Consider the following 17,404-nt stretch of genomic DNA (forward strand, 5'->3'; position numbering starts at 1 on the left):
ATTTGCATATGAGTCTGCACATATGTTGTGTGAATTTTGCAAGACATTTCAACAGATGCCTTTTAAAACATTCACCCAGAGAAAGCAAACAATGTCACCTAGGAGAAGCTGATACAACCAAGCCTTCTGCTGCTCAGCTTCAGCTCATCATAGCTTCAGTCCTCTGTCAAAGCACACACTGCTCCCCCAGCACTGCCTTCTGCTCAGCCATTTGAAGGCTCAGACACAAAGTCTTCTCTGATTCGGATGCAAGCTCTTACAAAGGGACACATTCCTCAAGAAAATCTGGTAGTTGCTGATGACGTTTGGTAGCCTTCTGTGCCAAGACTTAGCACCGCCTGAGCCATCCTGGGAATGACACGCTGCTATAGCAGGCACAGAGCTGATGTTCACACACTGGAATTAAAATTTACAACTTGTATCTTAAGCTTTTTTGGAGGGAGCTATCTGTGTTTTCACACTTCTTTTTTTCCTGTTATAAATACTGTTATTAATAGTCTTTTGCATGTCTCACAAAGAATCTCAGAGAGATTTTTACATTTCCAGCTCAGATCCTCTGTGGTGTAAATCAGCAGCTCTCAGGGAATAGCCGTCATTGTTTATAGGAGTTGGAGATGTGGGGTTTAAAATTCAGTTAGCGGAAAATAAAACACCTCTGCATATCAGGATGACTTTTGGATTAGGTCTTTCGGGGCTGAGTACAGAACAGCAGTCTGAAGGGTTAAGAAGCAAAGAGAGTGAGCTATACCAGCACACTGCAAGATGCCCTTACATGTTATGACGTATGCACATGATTTAATAATATACCTGAATTATATCACCCAGGGACTGTTGACATGATGCTTCTGAGCACACTGTGCTTAACAGCGCATAGCATAGTTATACACCACAACACAGGGTGACAGGAATAATGTTGCCAACTAAAACGAAAGGGAAAACTTCAGAAAGTACGATTGCACTTAGCAATCACCGCAAAAGACACTTTCACTTCTCCCTAGGCTGGTTGTCTTTTTACAGGGATGCAGAAAACAACTCATGGCTCTGGCATGAGAGCAGCCAGCACATAGAAGGGTGCACAGCTGGGACCAGGACTCATTCCTGCCAAATTAGAGACTGCAGTTGGAAAACATCATCCTGTTAACTCCTTCCACCTCTGCAAGTGCCTCCTGCTCAAAGCTTGCACCTGCAGGGAGGGGAAGCAGACCCAAAGAGGCAAATGCATCAGGTGTGATCCTGGCAGCAGTCCAGAAAAGTCAGTAAGTTGATATTAGCTCCAGCCACTGAGAGACACAAATCATCCACTCTGGGTGGCTTAGCTGGGGTTCTCTCCTTTCAGCCCTTTGGGACTAGGGCGAGGAACAAGCCCCCGGTGGGCTGGGGGTGATGCAGGGAGCACCACAACCTTCTGGCTGCGCCACAGGGAGCTCCACACCGACAGCACTCCTAGCAATGCAAATAGCAAAGAGCCACTGGGTTCAGCAATTCTGCATGCTCTGACTTTTATGATGCTGTTGTTTTACCTCCAGATCTTTTTTATTAACTAGTTTATTTATTTTCCACCAGTCTCACGTCCACTTAGGATAAAGACACCTTTTTGCATCAATTATGGTTCAGGGTCTTCTGCTTCTGTAAGAAGAGCCTGAGGCCAGTGTCAGAGCTGTCCAGTTCATGTGGCCCTTTGCTTCCCAGTGGTATTGTCATAGAGAGAAGCTCCTCAGGGTCCTCCCACAGGTGAGAATGGAGACACAGGGGCACATCTGGGTGGGCCATGGGCGACATCAGGGGTGTCTGAACAGCATCCATCTGCATGTTGAGGCCTTCATGCTCCGCAGAGGGGCTGCACACAGAGCTGGGACCCTGTTTTAGTCCCTCCACAACAAGACCATGAAAACAGTGATTCCTTTGTCTGAATACACAAAATATTTCGTCTAAAAAGCAAAGACCAGTTGCTTCAATGCTGAAGCCTGTAAAGGAAGCTGCCATTGAAACCCTCTGTCTGTGCTCTGTCCCAAGGTTGTTCTCTGTCCTCTGTTGACTAAAGGAAGGTCAGCACATGTTATCAGAGGCTTGTCGCGTGACTCAAGTGCACCCACAACCCGAGCAAAACAAATACACCCCTTGTGCTGAGGCTGGCTCTGCACTGAAGGACATTACCAGCAAATTTCCAGGTCAAGGCAGGTGAATGGTGATCCTGATTCACCAAACACTTGGCTCCAGTCTGCCTCATGAGAGTGTAACTGGAACTGTACTGCAACACACCAATCTCTGTGTACTTTGCTTTGCAAAGTTTGTGCAATAGGTGGCTGAATCACTGATTGCCACTGATATCTCCATCATTAAAGCCCTGCTGCTTTGCAGAAAGTGCAATGAACATAATGTGTGTACTTGTTCTGTAGGTTATATACTGAAGATCTGATTATCTTTAATTTTCTCACATATATTTCTACTGGGGATAAATCTAATTTAAACAGTCCTTAATTGTTATGATTTTGTAAACAGTGTCTTAAACACAATAGACATAGAACTCTCAACAAATCGCTGGAGGAGATGTGACAGTATAGGGAACCATTTTCATATCCTCTGGGATTGTCCCAAATCAAAGCTTCTGGTCTGATGTTAGAAAACTGATGCAAGAATTATTATAGCAATATATCCCCCAAAGTCCTGTTACTGTGTGGGAAGGAAGATGTCCTGAATGTTTGAAATGAAGAAAAGGGAAAAAAAAGGAAATAAAGGAAAAAAAGGAAAAAAAGGAAAAAATGGCAAGAAGGAAGGAAGGAAGGAAGGAAGGAAGGAAGGGAGGAAGGAAGGAAGGAAGGGTGGGTTATAAATGAGAGGCACACATACATGCATGTGTACATAGGAGTTTGTTTAAAGTTCACATGGGTACTGCTATAGAATTGAATTCACCTCTGTCAGAGTAAACCCAGACATTATCTGTGGAAAAGCACTTGACCAAATTAAAAACTTCAAGTGAAGCCATTTGTTGCTTATGGTTTTTGGTTTTACCAAGTATTTTTTTGAGATGATTTTCAAATGAACTGACATAAAAATTTTGATGTGAACTTCCTACTAACTATATTATTTAGCAATTTCCTTGTTATTTATATAGACATAAAAATGTTTATACAAGGCTTTTGGTGGTTTAGTGTAATTAAATATGCACTAAATATAATGAGATTAAACTTAAGTAGCAGTAAAAGATAAAGTAATAAGCTTTACAGAAACTGAACCCAGGCAGTCAATATATATTTGTGATAGCTAATGCTACACTGCTTCAGTTCTGTACACCTATCTTATATTTTTTCATATTTTAAGTTTTTTATAAGGGAATATTTTGTATGTGCTTATTTTGTATAAAGACTAAGTAGATAAACAAGATAAATTAACGTATCAAAAGGTGTACCTGCATTTCATATGCAAAATTTAGTTGCACACAGAAACGAGTACTTGAGCACTCACATTCACCTTTTGTATACAAAATGTCCACTATTCCAAAAGCAGGTGTGGAATTCTCTATTTGGAGCTAAAATATGCAGCTAATGTCTAGAGCTGAAGTTTAGAGCTAAGGGAACCAACATTAAACTTCTGATTTCAGTGGAACTGAGGCCTGAAGGTTTCTGAGAGCAGAATTTAGACTGAGGTTGCTAAAGACCCATAGAAATTTCTGTAATGGGACGTTCAGTGCCCCAGGAATGAATTAGGTACATGAACAGACCCACACCAGAAAGAAAGTCAACAGCCTTCTTTCAGAGGTGAGATGCTGAAAGTCACACTGGGGAGCTCAGAGCCCTCAGCAACAGCAGAAATGAAATCCTGGTGTGGCAGACCACGAGCTGACAGACCCACTTGCCTCTGGTTATTCATCATGGTCTTCACTGGAAAGTGTCTTCCCCAACATGCCACATTCTACAGGACAGCACAAACGTGTCACCTCTCTGCAAACACTTTTTGCTGGCCAGGCAGCATGAAAAGGGAGACTTTCCTCTCACCCTGCATTGGCTGTGCTGCAAACAGCACTAGGTTAATTAAATGATAGCAGCCTGACAGAACAGATTATACACGATCCCCTCATTAATTAGTGGTTATTCCTTCCTGCATCAGAAGAATTTGGTATAATCACATCATGATCTCACGGCTGCATGACCCACTGCGATGGACATACCCTTGCATTGAGAAGCTGTGTGCCGCAACCCCAAGCCAGGTTAAAACTGAGACCCTTGGTGTTTTACCTCTGGGAACCTGATGTTGAATGTGAAGAGCTCACGTAACTCATGCCAAATTTGCGTTTTTTTTTTTTTCTTCTTTCTTCTTTCGTTTTTTTTTTTTTTTTTTTTTTCCCTTGGTCCTTGTGAGCATGGATTTACTTTATTTTATTTCAGTTTGTTTATTTGCAGGAAAAAACTGCCACAGTAATACAAGGGAGTGTTTGCATATGGTGCTGATAAGCTTTGCGTGCATTCAGAGAGGCTTGTCACAGTGACATCTGCATGCAGCAAGACATGGGCCACTAGGAAATATCAGTCCATGGAAACTGGTGTTTGCAATCCTCTGTCTCAGTTGAACAAAGACTGAGTTGCAGACAGAGGTACAGAAAGCTGTTTCCAAAACACTGTTTGGTGGAACAGCTGCTCCACTGCAACAGCACATCTGGATCATTCCTCCCTGCTTAGATCCTGTAATGATTCCCAAGACCATTGGGGAAGCCAATGGTCTGGTGCCATTTGCTCTACATCTACAAAGGCTAGCTGGTACAGTGTGGGAAAAGGAGAGCTCAGGGGGCTTGGCTTTCATCCCTCCTAGACAAGAAGGTCCCTTGCAGAGCCCTGGGCCCCACGTCTATCACATGTGGAGAGCCTCCTCTGATTATTGCCAGGGTTATATGACTTCGGGGAGGCGTTGTAATGGGAATAATGGGAGAAAGTAAGGAACCACAAAGTTGCTGGGATGGTAGGGATGGGATCACCAGCCCAGAGGATCTGAGTTTTCATCCTGATAGGTATTCCAGTTTGCAACAACTCACTTTCCCCATCATATATACCAGGCCAAGTGCATCCCCAGACACGGGGCGGGGGGGATTTTCTGGCTGCTCAGGCTGAAGTGATATTCTGCGTTAACAGTGTTGTTTGTTTAGAGGCATGTCACCTACATCTACTGCCTCGCTTGCTTGCTGCTGGTATCATGAGAACATTTCTCTGCTTGTTTTACTTCAGTTGAGAATGAACTTGGGCCACTTGTGATGTAGGACATGTCTTGAGCCTGACACTGGCTTCTTTCCCTTCTTCTGCTCCTTGCAGAAGGTGTCACAGTGTGGTGGGTACGAAAGGTTAAGGGACAGAGCTCATGAACGCAGTGCTGAGAAAGACAACTCATGTCCACCTACAAATCTGCATAATCACACAGAAAATATATGCCACGTCCTACCCTGGAAGAGAATTAAATTAAATCTTTGGCTTTGCCAGAATTTACTCACAATTTCAGCAATAAATTATGAATACTGAATTCTCCCTTTTGATCGTTTATCTGAAAGGTCCAAATAGCTCTTTAAAGACACCAAGCAACGGCTCCATCAACAGCACACACCTGTATCATAAATGAAAGTGTCCATGACCATATGGATAACTTAGGAACCAAATATGACTCCGAATCATACAGTTACTTGTAGTCATATCATTCAAATTGCTTTGTATGACCAAACTGTTTAAAACCATAGAACCATTGAATGGCATGGGTTGGAAGGGACCTTAAAGATCACACAGATCCAACCCCCTGATATGGGCAGGGATGCCACCCACTAGATCAGGTTGTCTTGTCCAACCTGGCCTTGAACACTTCCAGGAATGGGACATTCACAGCCTCTCTGGGCAACCTGTTCCAGTGACTCATCACTGTCTGAGTGAAAAATTTCTTCCTAACCTCTAATCTCCCCTTGTTTAGTTTAAAACTATCAATTTTTAAGGCACAGTAGTGGAGGGAAAAAACACACACACACACCCACAAACAAAAAAAAAAAACAAACACAAAGTTTCCAATCCAAGATCACGAACACTTCTGCTTTGGTTTTGTCTCTCAAGTAGATAAAAAAGAAAAGCATCTGTCAGGCTCAGAGGGAAGTTTGACTGTTCTAGCACATTGTTACTCTGAATTATTGAATGCAATAGGGATCTGGTGGGGGAGCTATGTTAAAACCTCTGCACTCAGACCACAAACAGGTAAACTGGGCTTATCTGTGTCTTTTGGGGCAGATCTGGGATCCCAGGCCATTGTGGATGTGAAGAACAGGTGGTAGCATACAGAAAGAAGACAATACAGTTCCACTATTACTTTTCTCATGAAAGTAGTAAGTATTAAAAAAAAAAAAAAAAGAAAAGAAAAAAAGAGAGAAAAAAATATTTTAAAAGGTAGTTTGAGAGAGTTTGAGGCCTTCAAATCATGTTCAATAAATATTTCTACGTTACTGCAAGATCTAAAGCTGATGTTTCCCCTGTGTTCTTTGGGAGATGGGAAGAAAAAAAATATTAGTCTTACAACTGAAAGTAATATGCAGACTGAGCAGCAGCAAGACCCACCCAGTAGGAAGGGGAAACACCAAAGCTTTGAGGACACTTTTTTAGGTCTCCCACCCTTTTTTACAACAAAGTGTGGAAGTTCCTATTCAAGCACACACAACTTTCACAATAAATCAGTTCCCTAATATTTGTCAAGATGAAGTTACAGAGTTAAAAACAAATGCCAGAACACAAAGAGTAACAAATACAGCAATTCAGAGCTACAGGTAGAGGGAACCAATACATATTAGGATGAGATCTACTCATCATTTACTTGTTCCTCAGCAGAGAGGAGGTTCCAGCTGCGAGTGCTGGAGGAATATCTCACATTCACAGGGTGAAGGGTGCAGGGGAAAACAAGGAGGAGGACCCAGACAAGGCACCAGGTGAATATGGAAGAAAGCACAGAGGGCTGGGGTGCACTCAGAAGTTGCACTGATTACACAGCGGCAGGGGGGACCAGCAACTGGTTTGGGTTTGGATGGAGCCGGGAAGAGGCAGATGGTTTGACTGGGTGGTCTGTGATTGCTGCGATGCTGGGAGGGACATGCTGCCCACACCTGACTGCTAATCTTGAGCCTAGGCAATCAAAGCAAGGAGGGAGCTAAGGCAGAGCTAACCCAAATTCTGGCCACATATTATGATACCAAATCATGCCAGCTTAAAAGCCCTTACCCCATATTCACTGTCCTTCTAACCTATCTTAAAAAAAATGCACAAGCAGCACTATGAGTTGAGGGGCTTGGCTGACAAGATGGACTTTTCTTTGGTTATCATTTTTACTGTTTTGGATGGTTAAATCTCACAGAACTTTGCTGATGTGATAGTGAGAAAGGAACAACCAGACCAAGGGGAACCACAAGGTTGATAGGTAAAGCTATAAAAGATTGGGCCATATTAATTGTGTGCACTAATGTAAAATATGGTCCTATGTTTAATGTTAATGGAATCCATCATTCATGCATCATTGCCATAGGAACCATTCCATTAACATGAAACATACTTTGATACCAGTAAATGTTACTGGCTGGCAGAGGAAAGTTACAACAAGTGTAATTTTGCTCTTTGTTTTCTCTTACCATGTGTAGGTGTCTGGGTGGCACTGTTTAGTATCAGTTGATTATAATTTTGTTCTTGGTCATCTGAAATTCACAGAAAAAAAAAAAGATCCCTTTAAGAAACAGCTTAGCAAAATCACTGATCTACAGATGATAATTACAGCTCACAGTATTCACAGGAAATCTCAGCATGATTAAAGAAAGAAGAAAATGCTTAAGAAAGCAGAAGTTTCTGTTATGTAGTTCACTTAAAATTCCAGATGCAAGAAGAAATGATAAAGGGCAAACTGCTCCCTTCTGCTGAGCCTGCAAATTAGAGTTGTCTGTAAAGGTACGAAGCCATGCCTAGCCAGGAACAACCAACACCAGTGGTGCCTCTCCTGGGAGCTGCTGGAACCCTCACAGCCCCAGCTCCACTCCTCCTTCTCCATCCCACATGGAGCTTTCCAGGACATTATCCCCAGCTACGCAGGTAACAGACTCTCCCACTGAGACCACAACCTTACATGACAGCGATGTCACATTGAGTCTAGGGAAGGATCAAGTAAGGAGCTTCATAAATGCAGGAGGAAGAGTTCAACAGCTGCACCTGGGCTGCAGCTCTCTCTCCCCTGAGAGCTGAGACTACCACACAGACCTGGTGGATTCATATTAAATGCACCATGCCGAAAAGTAGGAGGGGCGCAGTCAAAGGCAGATTGACTGCTACCTTTGTGATTAGTAACTGTCCTCTGGGTTGGAAAACTTTCTTTTCTCTGTCTCACTGTAACAAAAAACATTAGACAAGTGACTGCTGATTGACTTCTGTCATCTTTATTTTCCAGAAAAAACATTCAATAAGGAATTACCTGTCTTTGTCCAGTACTTTTTTGTTTGGTATGGGGATTGTATTAAAGTAGGGGGGAGAAGATTTCAAGGATTTTACATCTCATGCCTAATGTCTAATTGCTATTCTTAAGAAACCTCTCATGGATATTTCTCTCTGTCCCTAGGAGATCTGTTTTCATAGTAACTTTCTTACTGCTTTTTTAGACCACCTTTTTTTACTGCTTCTTCCTGTTTACCAGGAACATGGAGAAAATCCCTGTTCTTTCTGCAATAGTTTTTTATGGCAAAGTTGTTATTTTGTGTTCCCTTAACTTTACCTCTTCAAGCTAAATGACATCATTTCCTGTTACACTTCCCTATTAAAGCTTGTTTTGCCTTTGTTTTCATCCTAGTGTCCTGCATGCTTTACGAGTTAAACTAAATCCTTCTCCAGCCTGGTACCCAGTCTGGGACATGTTTGCGGGGGAAGGAGACCGTACTAGTACAAAGTGGAGTGTGTGGATTTTTCTAAGTGCTCTACTCTTGTTCACACAAACTTGCACGATATTTTCCTTTCCCTAATGATTGTAAATATGATTCGTTATGTTTTTCCTGCTTTTCAAAAGAACTGCAAACTTGTCCATTTGTTCAACATATACAAACTTTTTTAGTATTCTTGTTTCAGTCCAATGCATAGCATTTTTCTCCATTTAATCAGTTTATTTTCAGTCTATTTCTCGAATTTTTGTTAAAGAGTATTTTAAATTCCAGTCCCATCTTCTAATAGACTTATGGTCATCCAAGCTTCATATCATCTGTCAAGTTTAATAAGCCAATTCCTTTTCCACCAGTAACAAAAAGATCTGACTGCGGAAATTACATCAGTTCATCTTCTACTGATATTTACTCACCTTTTTATGGTTAGTCAGCCATTATGGCATCTACCCTATCGAGGTTCATTAGCACCATGTTTCTCAAATTAGTCTCATTACTTTCCCACAAACTACTGAAAACCTAGCTAAAGTCTTGGTCCCTCATACAAGCTATTCTCCTGGATAAAAAGCACATTAAAAACAATAATAATTAAAAGAACAGCTTGACACGATTCGTTTGCTACTTTATCTTACTGGAAATTCATTCTTGCACAACATGCTGAATGTCTGTGTACAGCCAGGATTAAAACCAGAGGTTATTTTATTTTTATTTTTTTTGGATGTCAACAGACTAGGCACCCTAACTTACTTAGCATCTCCATCTAGAAAATAGATACTTATCAAATACACAGCCAATGAAGGTTAGAAAGCTTATTAGCCTGGCTACCAGTATGTTATGAGCAAACCTTGAAAGGAGGTCAGGTTCCCACAGGCATCTAAAGTAAGCGGCCGACAGGTCTCCTAAGATAGAATTTTCCTTTGGATCTTCAATTGTTGGTTACTTTTAGCAAGCAAAAATCCTGCAGTCATTACTTGTGATTTTGTTTCTGTTCCTCCATACTGTCTCATTTCACTTTAATGTGAAAACAGGATCAGAAGATGAACAGTATAAATTTAACTCTTTGATATTTCTGGAATCCCTCTCAGTCTGGAGGGACTTTCAGAGGTTTGGGATCAGCTAGGACACTTGTCATCCAGTTTCCAGCAAGTATGGCACAGAATTCTGCTCACTAATTTCTACATTATGTTTTAACATTTTCTGGAGTTCAAACAGACGTTTTGGTAATACAGTTTTAAAAGACTTTACATGATGGTAAGTCTGACACATACTTAAAAGAAATAACTGCAGTATTTTTAGACTTTGCTACCAAAAAACATTATATACTTAAGTTCTCAATCATCTGTCTTCAACTCCTATTAGATCTTTCATACTTTTTGGCCAGAGTAAGAAAACTTTATTATTAGAAAACTCCTCCAAAAGTAGATATTTCTAGATCATGAGACTTGTCAATCAGCAACTTGATTATTCTCTTAGATGGTCTAAATTTTTGTGCTTCTGAAAAGTTTTAGAGATAAGGTCTGGGCCAGACTTCAATTATATTCAGTTCATGACACTGTCAGGCACAAATGTGTTCTGGATATTGCCATTGAGTGGTGTTCAGTCAATACAGCCAGCAGCTGGGTTGCTGAGACTGCCAGATACAGAATTTAGAGCAGCCGCCTCTATGAAGAATTTGTAGGGTCTTTGGTTGCAAAGGCAGCCATTCTCCTCAGTGTGCATCAGGGGTGTCTGTGCCCTGAGAGCAACTGCTTCTCTCTTACAGCTGTTTTTCTGTTCCTGAGTTCATAGAATCACAGAACTGCTGAGACTAGAGACACCTCTGGAGATCATCTGGTCCAACCGCCTAATCAAAGCAGGGTCAGCTAGAGCATTGGCCAGCATTTGGATTTTGAATATCTCCACTGATGGAAAGTACTTCCAGTGTTCCACCACCATCATAGTAAGAAAGTTTTTTCTTAAATTTAATTGGAATTTTCCGTTTCCAGTTTGTGACCATTGCCTCTTGTCCTATCAGTGGGCACCAGTGAAAGAACTTGGCTGTTTTCTTTATTTGTCCCATCAGGTATCAATACACATTGATTAGATCCTCCCCAAGACTTCTTTTCTCCTGACTGAACAGTCTGAGCTCTCTCAGTCTCTTCCCATATAGCAGATGCTCCAATTTCTTAAACATCTTTGTGGTCCTGCTCTGGAGCCTCTCTAGAATCTCTCTCTACCCTGTGCTGGGGACCCCAACACTGGACCCAGCACTCCAGATGTGTCTCGCCAGTGCTGAGCAGAGGGGCAGGATCACCCACCTCGACTTGCTGTCAGTGCTTCTCCTAACGCCACCCAGGATGCTGGTGGCCTTCTTTGCCACAAGAGTGCATCATGGGATCATGTTCAACTTGTTATTCTTTATGTATTTTATCAGTTATTCATCCACCATTTATTACTTAATTTATAAATTATTAAATCTATTTTTGAAAGGTGCAACTAGGTAATGAGTAATGAGCCTATTGTATTTTATGATGACCTTATCCTTGACATTTTCACCCGGTAACTTCACTGAGCATGAAAATTTCTACACAGCCATTTCTCCCCTTTAAAAAGTGAGATATTTCCCCAGGAGGTCTCCATACTTCCATGTGCTTTGTATAGCAGCCTGTGGTACCTATGCTAGTTCTTCTGGGTTTCAGCCAGGCGTAGGCTGCAGTTATGCAGCGTAGTTAAGGACAGCAAGGACTTCCAGCGTGGCTATGGCAAAGCTATTTTTCAAATCAAATTGCTAAAAACATCCAAAGATACAAACTGTTTGTCCTATTCTCTACTAATGCTGCTCACACTAAAGGAGTTGACAGATAAAAGGCTACACAGAGATGATGGAGGCATGCATGTGAAATGTGAGCATTTAAAACAGTAACTGGCAAAACTTTAGCACATTAACTGTTCCAGAAGGGAAACAACAGTTTTCCTCTCCTCGAGACACAGAGTACTCCAAAGCAGTGACTTGCTCTGGCAACCTCACTGCTGGGGCAAGATATCTCTTCACTGAGGACAGTATGACTATATCAGCATGAGTAGGCCATGGTCTTGTGACTCAGCTTTCCATTTCACCCTGATTCCCTTCCCTTCCCTTCCCTCCCTTCCCTTCCCTTTTCCCTTCCCTTCCCTCCCTTCCCTTCCCTTCCCTTCCCTTCCTTCCCTTCCCTTCCCTTCCCTTCCCTTCCCTTCCCTTCCCTTCCCTTCCCTTCCCTTCCCTTCCCTTCCCTTCCTTCCCTTCCCTTCCCTTCCCTCCCTTCGTCTTTCCTCTGAAAAATCTCACATGCTCTTAGGTTACCGTTTAAGAAATGGCATCCAGAAGTCATATCCTGAATTATTGTCATTTTCATGTGGCTGAGCTAATCAGGCATCTGAATGCAGTACTGGTCTTCATTTACAGTTCTGTAGCCTATTGTAAACACTTTCTAAGCAATAAAATGCTTTAAAATGATGGCTGAGCCTTCCTACACCTCTTCAGGTTTAACAAGATAATGCTGTTAATTGTGAAGTGCCAGTTAGGCAGAAGCATATCTATTGTAGAGACAAGGATCTGAGTTCAAAGCTATTTACTAGGAAACTCCATTAGGGAAATAAAGGATTCATAGTGCTCTGAATTGCCAGACCACAATGCAAAATTTCTGAGCACAGCTGGAGGAGTGATCAGACACAATAACCAGCAGAAAGAAAGAGGCATTTTACAGTGGGAAAGAAAACCTGTGGTCCCAGAGCCTTGGGAATCCAGGAGAAGCCCCATGGACAGACGGGGCTGTAAGGGCTTCAGGTTTCTTTGCAAAGGAAATGGGCTCATGCAGTTAGGACAGAGCAAAATGCTGCATCCCACAAGACTGTGTCTGTGGTCTACATGTGAATCCTATAACTGCTGCTCTGGGAACTAGAAGCCATGTGGGGATGGGGCTGTGATGGGGGCGTTAATGACAGGAGAAGGGAAGATGGAGTGGAAGGGATGGGATGCTGGGCCTGCATGAGGGATGGTGCAGGAGAAGTGTGGCACAGGTCAATAGAAGGCTGTGTCCCTCCGGGGTGAGGAAAAGACCAAGTCTTTAGGAGGGAGAAAGAGAAGTCTGCAGGTGCCAGGGGACGAGGGCCTGTCTAGGTGGTCTGGCTGCCTTGCTCAGGTGGCCCTTCTGCTGCAGGTACCAGCCTGTCCGAGCCCTCCAGAAGGCTTAATGCTACCACGTAGGACCCAGTCGTAAGCACCTGCATTAACTTAGACAACCATGGGACCAGCCCCAAAGCAGCCTGAGCTGACATCTCCTGCCTGGTCATGTCCCTGCAGGAGGCCCTTTGCAGCCGCCCCAGGGAAGTGGCCCCACCGACAACACAACGTGCACGGCATGTCTAGCCCCAGCCGTGCTGCCCACCTCACACCCCTGCCACCACTAGTGCCAGCACTGCTGGGGACAGGCCCCAGCACCCAAATTCTGCCCGTGGCAGTGACATCTTGGATGCTGAAAAGGGGACAGCTTCTTCCAAGGCAGGCCGTCATTCAGTGCTGAGGGCATCAGATAATCTTGTGCACTGTCACCAAGCTCTCGTTGTCTCTTCTCCTCCTCCCTTCCTCCTGTTTCTCCAGGTCTCCCCATGGAGGTGACACTGAGGTGGGCTGGCAGCCCCCTGTGGCCAGGCCAGGTGTCTCCTGCAGGAAGGGGGTTTCTGCTGGGCTTGGAGTCAGGCCTCAGAGAGGTGTGGGTATGGGCACGTGAGAGGGGTTCAGGTGCTCCCCAGACTTCCCCAAGATCGTTTCCTCAGTATCCCGAGCCAGCATCTCCAGATGGAGAGGAGAGATCTCTCAATTAATAATCTCCCAGATTTTGCTGAGAGTGCACTGCATTTTTTAAAAGACTTAGTCTGGTGTCAGCTGTGGCATCCAATGATTGATTTTAAGAAACGTAAATGTCTTCTTTACTGTGGATGATAAAACACAAAGCTGTAATTTTCCCACTGAATATGCAGAATGCTTTATGGTCACCGAAACAACAAAAAAAGTAGCTGAGCGACTTTAGCGATGGGACAATATCTCTGGGCAATGGGCATTGTAAGTGCCTAGAGCAGATCAGGATCAGACTCCTGGGGACCTGAGAGCATCTCTAATGGGCATGTGAAATCAGAGCACCCTGGGTCAGCTCCAGGGGTGGGATGGACTGAACAGCCCCTCACACCCTTCTTCTCAGAGGTGGGTCTTCATCTGCGGAGGTATCGATCTCAGCATTGAGAGGATCTCTTCTTCCTGTGGTCAGGGTTGACAGCTCTAATTTGCAGCATAAATCGCAAAGTCAATTGTCTGCCTCAGGGTGTAAAACTCTGAGTAACTGGTGAAGAAAACTTTAAATATACCCCAAAGAATTCCCCTTGCACTTCTTATCCAGGAGACGCTCTTAAGAAACAATTCTTTTGTGTAAGGACCTCTGTGTAAGTAACCTTTCCTTTGCTACTTTGTTTTACTCTACTCTAGGGTATATTTTTTTCAGTCTCAAGGATTTTATATGTGTTTATTGTTAATAAAAACTTGATTTATTGTGATCTCCAATGGAAAAAATAGCAAGTGTCAGAATACGGAAAGAAATTGCTGTATTTTCTGGTCTGTCTTCCCTAATAAAGTCCCTTATAAAAACAGCAAAGAAAGGATATTTTTATATATGCCAGCATATAACAGATATGATAGCTTTGAAAGTCATGCAATAATTTGTGTTAGTTTTGCAGTAGTTATTAAAGCAGTGGGAACTGCTCTTAAATCTATATTTGACAGGACCAAAGAAATGGACTCAACAGAAGCCATTGCCCTATGAAATATACTTTCTTGCCTTCTGCCCCTCTGGTCTTTTCAGCAGCCTCAGCATTTGCCTACCTTCAACCTTATTCTCCAGCTGAGATATTCAGCAAAAGACATAACAAGCAGTTTATTTTTCTGATGACAAGATAACTGTTTGCCATCTGCATTAGTGAAATGAAAAACCCCTTCAAGAGCTAATCTTCCAGAGTACTTAAATGCAGCAAAAGACTACGGGCTTTAGGAACTGAAAGAGATGGAGACCCCCAAGGCAATGAAGAAAGCAGACCAAGAAGTGATGATGAGAATGTAAGTACCTGTGGCACAAAGCTACCAGTTTATCATCTGCCTGTCCCCACTGGGCATTTTTTTTTCCACAATTTGTGGTCGAGGGGGTACCTCCTGAACATCCTTCAACTGCTGCCGTGCTGGTCAGGCAAAGCCGAGCAGCGTGCCTGGGTGAGGAGAGAAGACACGCGACGCTCTCTGTACAGGAAGCCTTCTCCCACAGTTCAGATCAGACAGGGTGGTGGCAAGAGGGCATCTCTCAGCCTGGGGACTGTCCCAGGGACCTGGGGGAGGCTGAGCCTTGGTTCTCCCTCCCAAGGGAGACTTGCCCAGCCAGGACTCTGTGGTGCCTTACCCAGGGTGATGAGCATACAGATGCTAAGGCCTAATCTCATTAAAACCCAGCTCGTCTCTTCATGTACATTAGCCAATAACTAATTACTTTATACTTTTATGCTACGAATATCCAGCTTGCAGGTGTTTCTGCACCTGGCTAACGATACCCAAACTGACACCCAAAAAGGGAAGGTAGCAACGGACACCAAGATGTCAAAACAAAATTAAGCTACTAGTGAACTCAGCAACATCAGTCATTAAAGGGACTGGAGATACCAGATTTAAAGGCTGTCCACAACCATTTAATTTGATATTCATTAAGTCAGGTTTTTGTTCCACCATTCCAGCTATTTTTCAACTGTAATCCTATGACTCATTCATTGAACAGGGATGCTCAGGGAATAAGGCAGCTATTCAAGAGTATTTTAATCCTCATTAAGGGTGGAATGGCCCTGTTCTTTAGTATCCACGCCATTCCAAATACTGCAACTGATTATGGAACTGTCTATTTTCCATACAGGCTTCCCTCTAGTTCTCATCTAAGTCTCACAAATGGTTTCTACACTCTCATTGCAGGTAGGGTGGGCTCTGTTAGCCCCAGATTTAAGCTGAGCAAGAGAGCAATTGTACCTGCATCTGCAAGATTTTATTACTTTGAGGAACCCCCATGGAACAGACAGGTCAAATTTTGCAGATTGTACTGGGGATTTTTATTAGGATTTTGCAAGCATAACTAAGATGCTAATTAATCATACCACTTTTGTGGGGAAGGTAAGGCAGGTGCAACCATTTCTGGTTTATGCGTGAGGAAAATGAAGAATGCAGGTGAAAGCACTTCCTGAGGCCATGCAGCAGCACAGGGAGGATGGAGAAGCTGGAAATGCTCCCCCAACCCCAGCCCCGTCCCAGGCTGGTTACTCTCCTCCCCGAGCCCATCATCACAGTGGTGAGAGCACATCCCGCTAGTTATGGCTGTGGAAGCTTGATGGAGCTCAGCACCTTTGAAAATCTTCTTGCAGGTGTTGGAAACTTCAGCAACGAGAAACCAAAGTGACGTTCAAAGGCTCTGATTAACTGAATGGCTCAGCTTCCTCCAGGCTGCTCCCAGGAGGCAGGCCCACATTGGCAGAGCCTCCCCAGCATCCTCCAACAGAAGGTCACCTCCTGCCTGCCCCCTCAGCAGCATCTCTGAGGGCACCAGGAGTCCTTGCTGCCAGCTCGGCTCTGTGGTTAGCGCACATAGCAAGGTCAGGCAGCAGGTGAGTGTTTCTCACTCCTCAGGCTGCTTCAGAGTTGCCAGCAGGATTTGTGCAGTGGTTTGACTGCAGCCTCCCCACTGGTGTCAAGAGAGAAGCCAGCCAAGTGTTTAGCCTGCCCAGTTGTCAGGTGGTGCCTGCTTCTCACGTCTTGGTGCTCCTGCTCCACTATATGGTAGAGACTAATGCCCAGAGCTACCCTATCCAAACAGAGCTTCAAGGCAGATATTTCTTCTGGATAAAAAAAATCCATCATGTGCATAAAGACCTGTATGAGCTAAGATTTCACAGGAAACTTCAACTTGGTCATTAGCTACTTTTTGACCTCTTGTTTTTGCAACAGAAGTTGAAGTCTTTTGAAATTGAAATTACTTTTATGTGGACGTATGAAGAGTCTAGTCTAACGAGTGAAGGAAAGAAATGGCAGAACCCAGGTCAACCCAGATGAAGTACTGGCTGTAACAGAGCAAGTTACTGATGGGAAGCTAAGATTCTACTGTTGGGCTGGTTACAGTTTCTTATCAGCAGGTTTTTTATGTAAGTGTGTATGTATCTCTACAGGGACATAATGTGAGAGTGCATATGCTTTATACATATACCTGTATAAACCACCTATGATGGGTTTTGCCCCATGCTCAGTGCACAGCCCCAAACTGGAAGACTCAAACACCTGTAAGTACCAGAACTATCTTCCCAGAAGGATCTTATTTTGGCTACTGAAGATCACATATTGCAGCTTTAATCCTTTATGTCTGACTTTCTATGCACACTTTCTGGAGCCTGTCAGCATTGGCAGGAATAGTCGAT

The 17,404-nt window shown here is 43.4% G+C and overlaps 1 protein-coding gene and 1 long non-coding RNA gene across 2 annotated transcripts in view; one reads left to right on the forward strand and one right to left on the reverse strand.

Moving 5' to 3' along the window:
- SHISA6 (shisa family member 6) overlaps positions 1 to 17,404 on the reverse strand; it is a 251,390-nt gene that overhangs the window by 16,175 nt on the left and 217,811 nt on the right. The window contains exon 4 of the mRNA XM_040530952.1: positions 7,628 to 7,690. Coding sequence (XP_040386886.1) covers positions 7,628 to 7,690 — 63 coding nt within the window. The remainder of the gene's footprint in view (positions 1 to 7,627; positions 7,691 to 17,404) is intronic.
- On the forward strand, positions 16,192 to 16,836 carry LOC121057180. The gene is made up of 2 exons (XR_005813687.1): positions 16,192 to 16,287; positions 16,361 to 16,836. It is a non-coding gene; the product is annotated as an uncharacterized LOC121057180 (long non-coding RNA).

This window comes from Cygnus olor, chromosome 18, assembly GCF_009769625.2.
Source record: "Cygnus olor isolate bCygOlo1 chromosome 18, bCygOlo1.pri.v2, whole genome shotgun sequence".
Classification (NCBI taxonomy): domain Eukaryota; kingdom Metazoa; phylum Chordata; class Aves; order Anseriformes; family Anatidae; genus Cygnus; species Cygnus olor.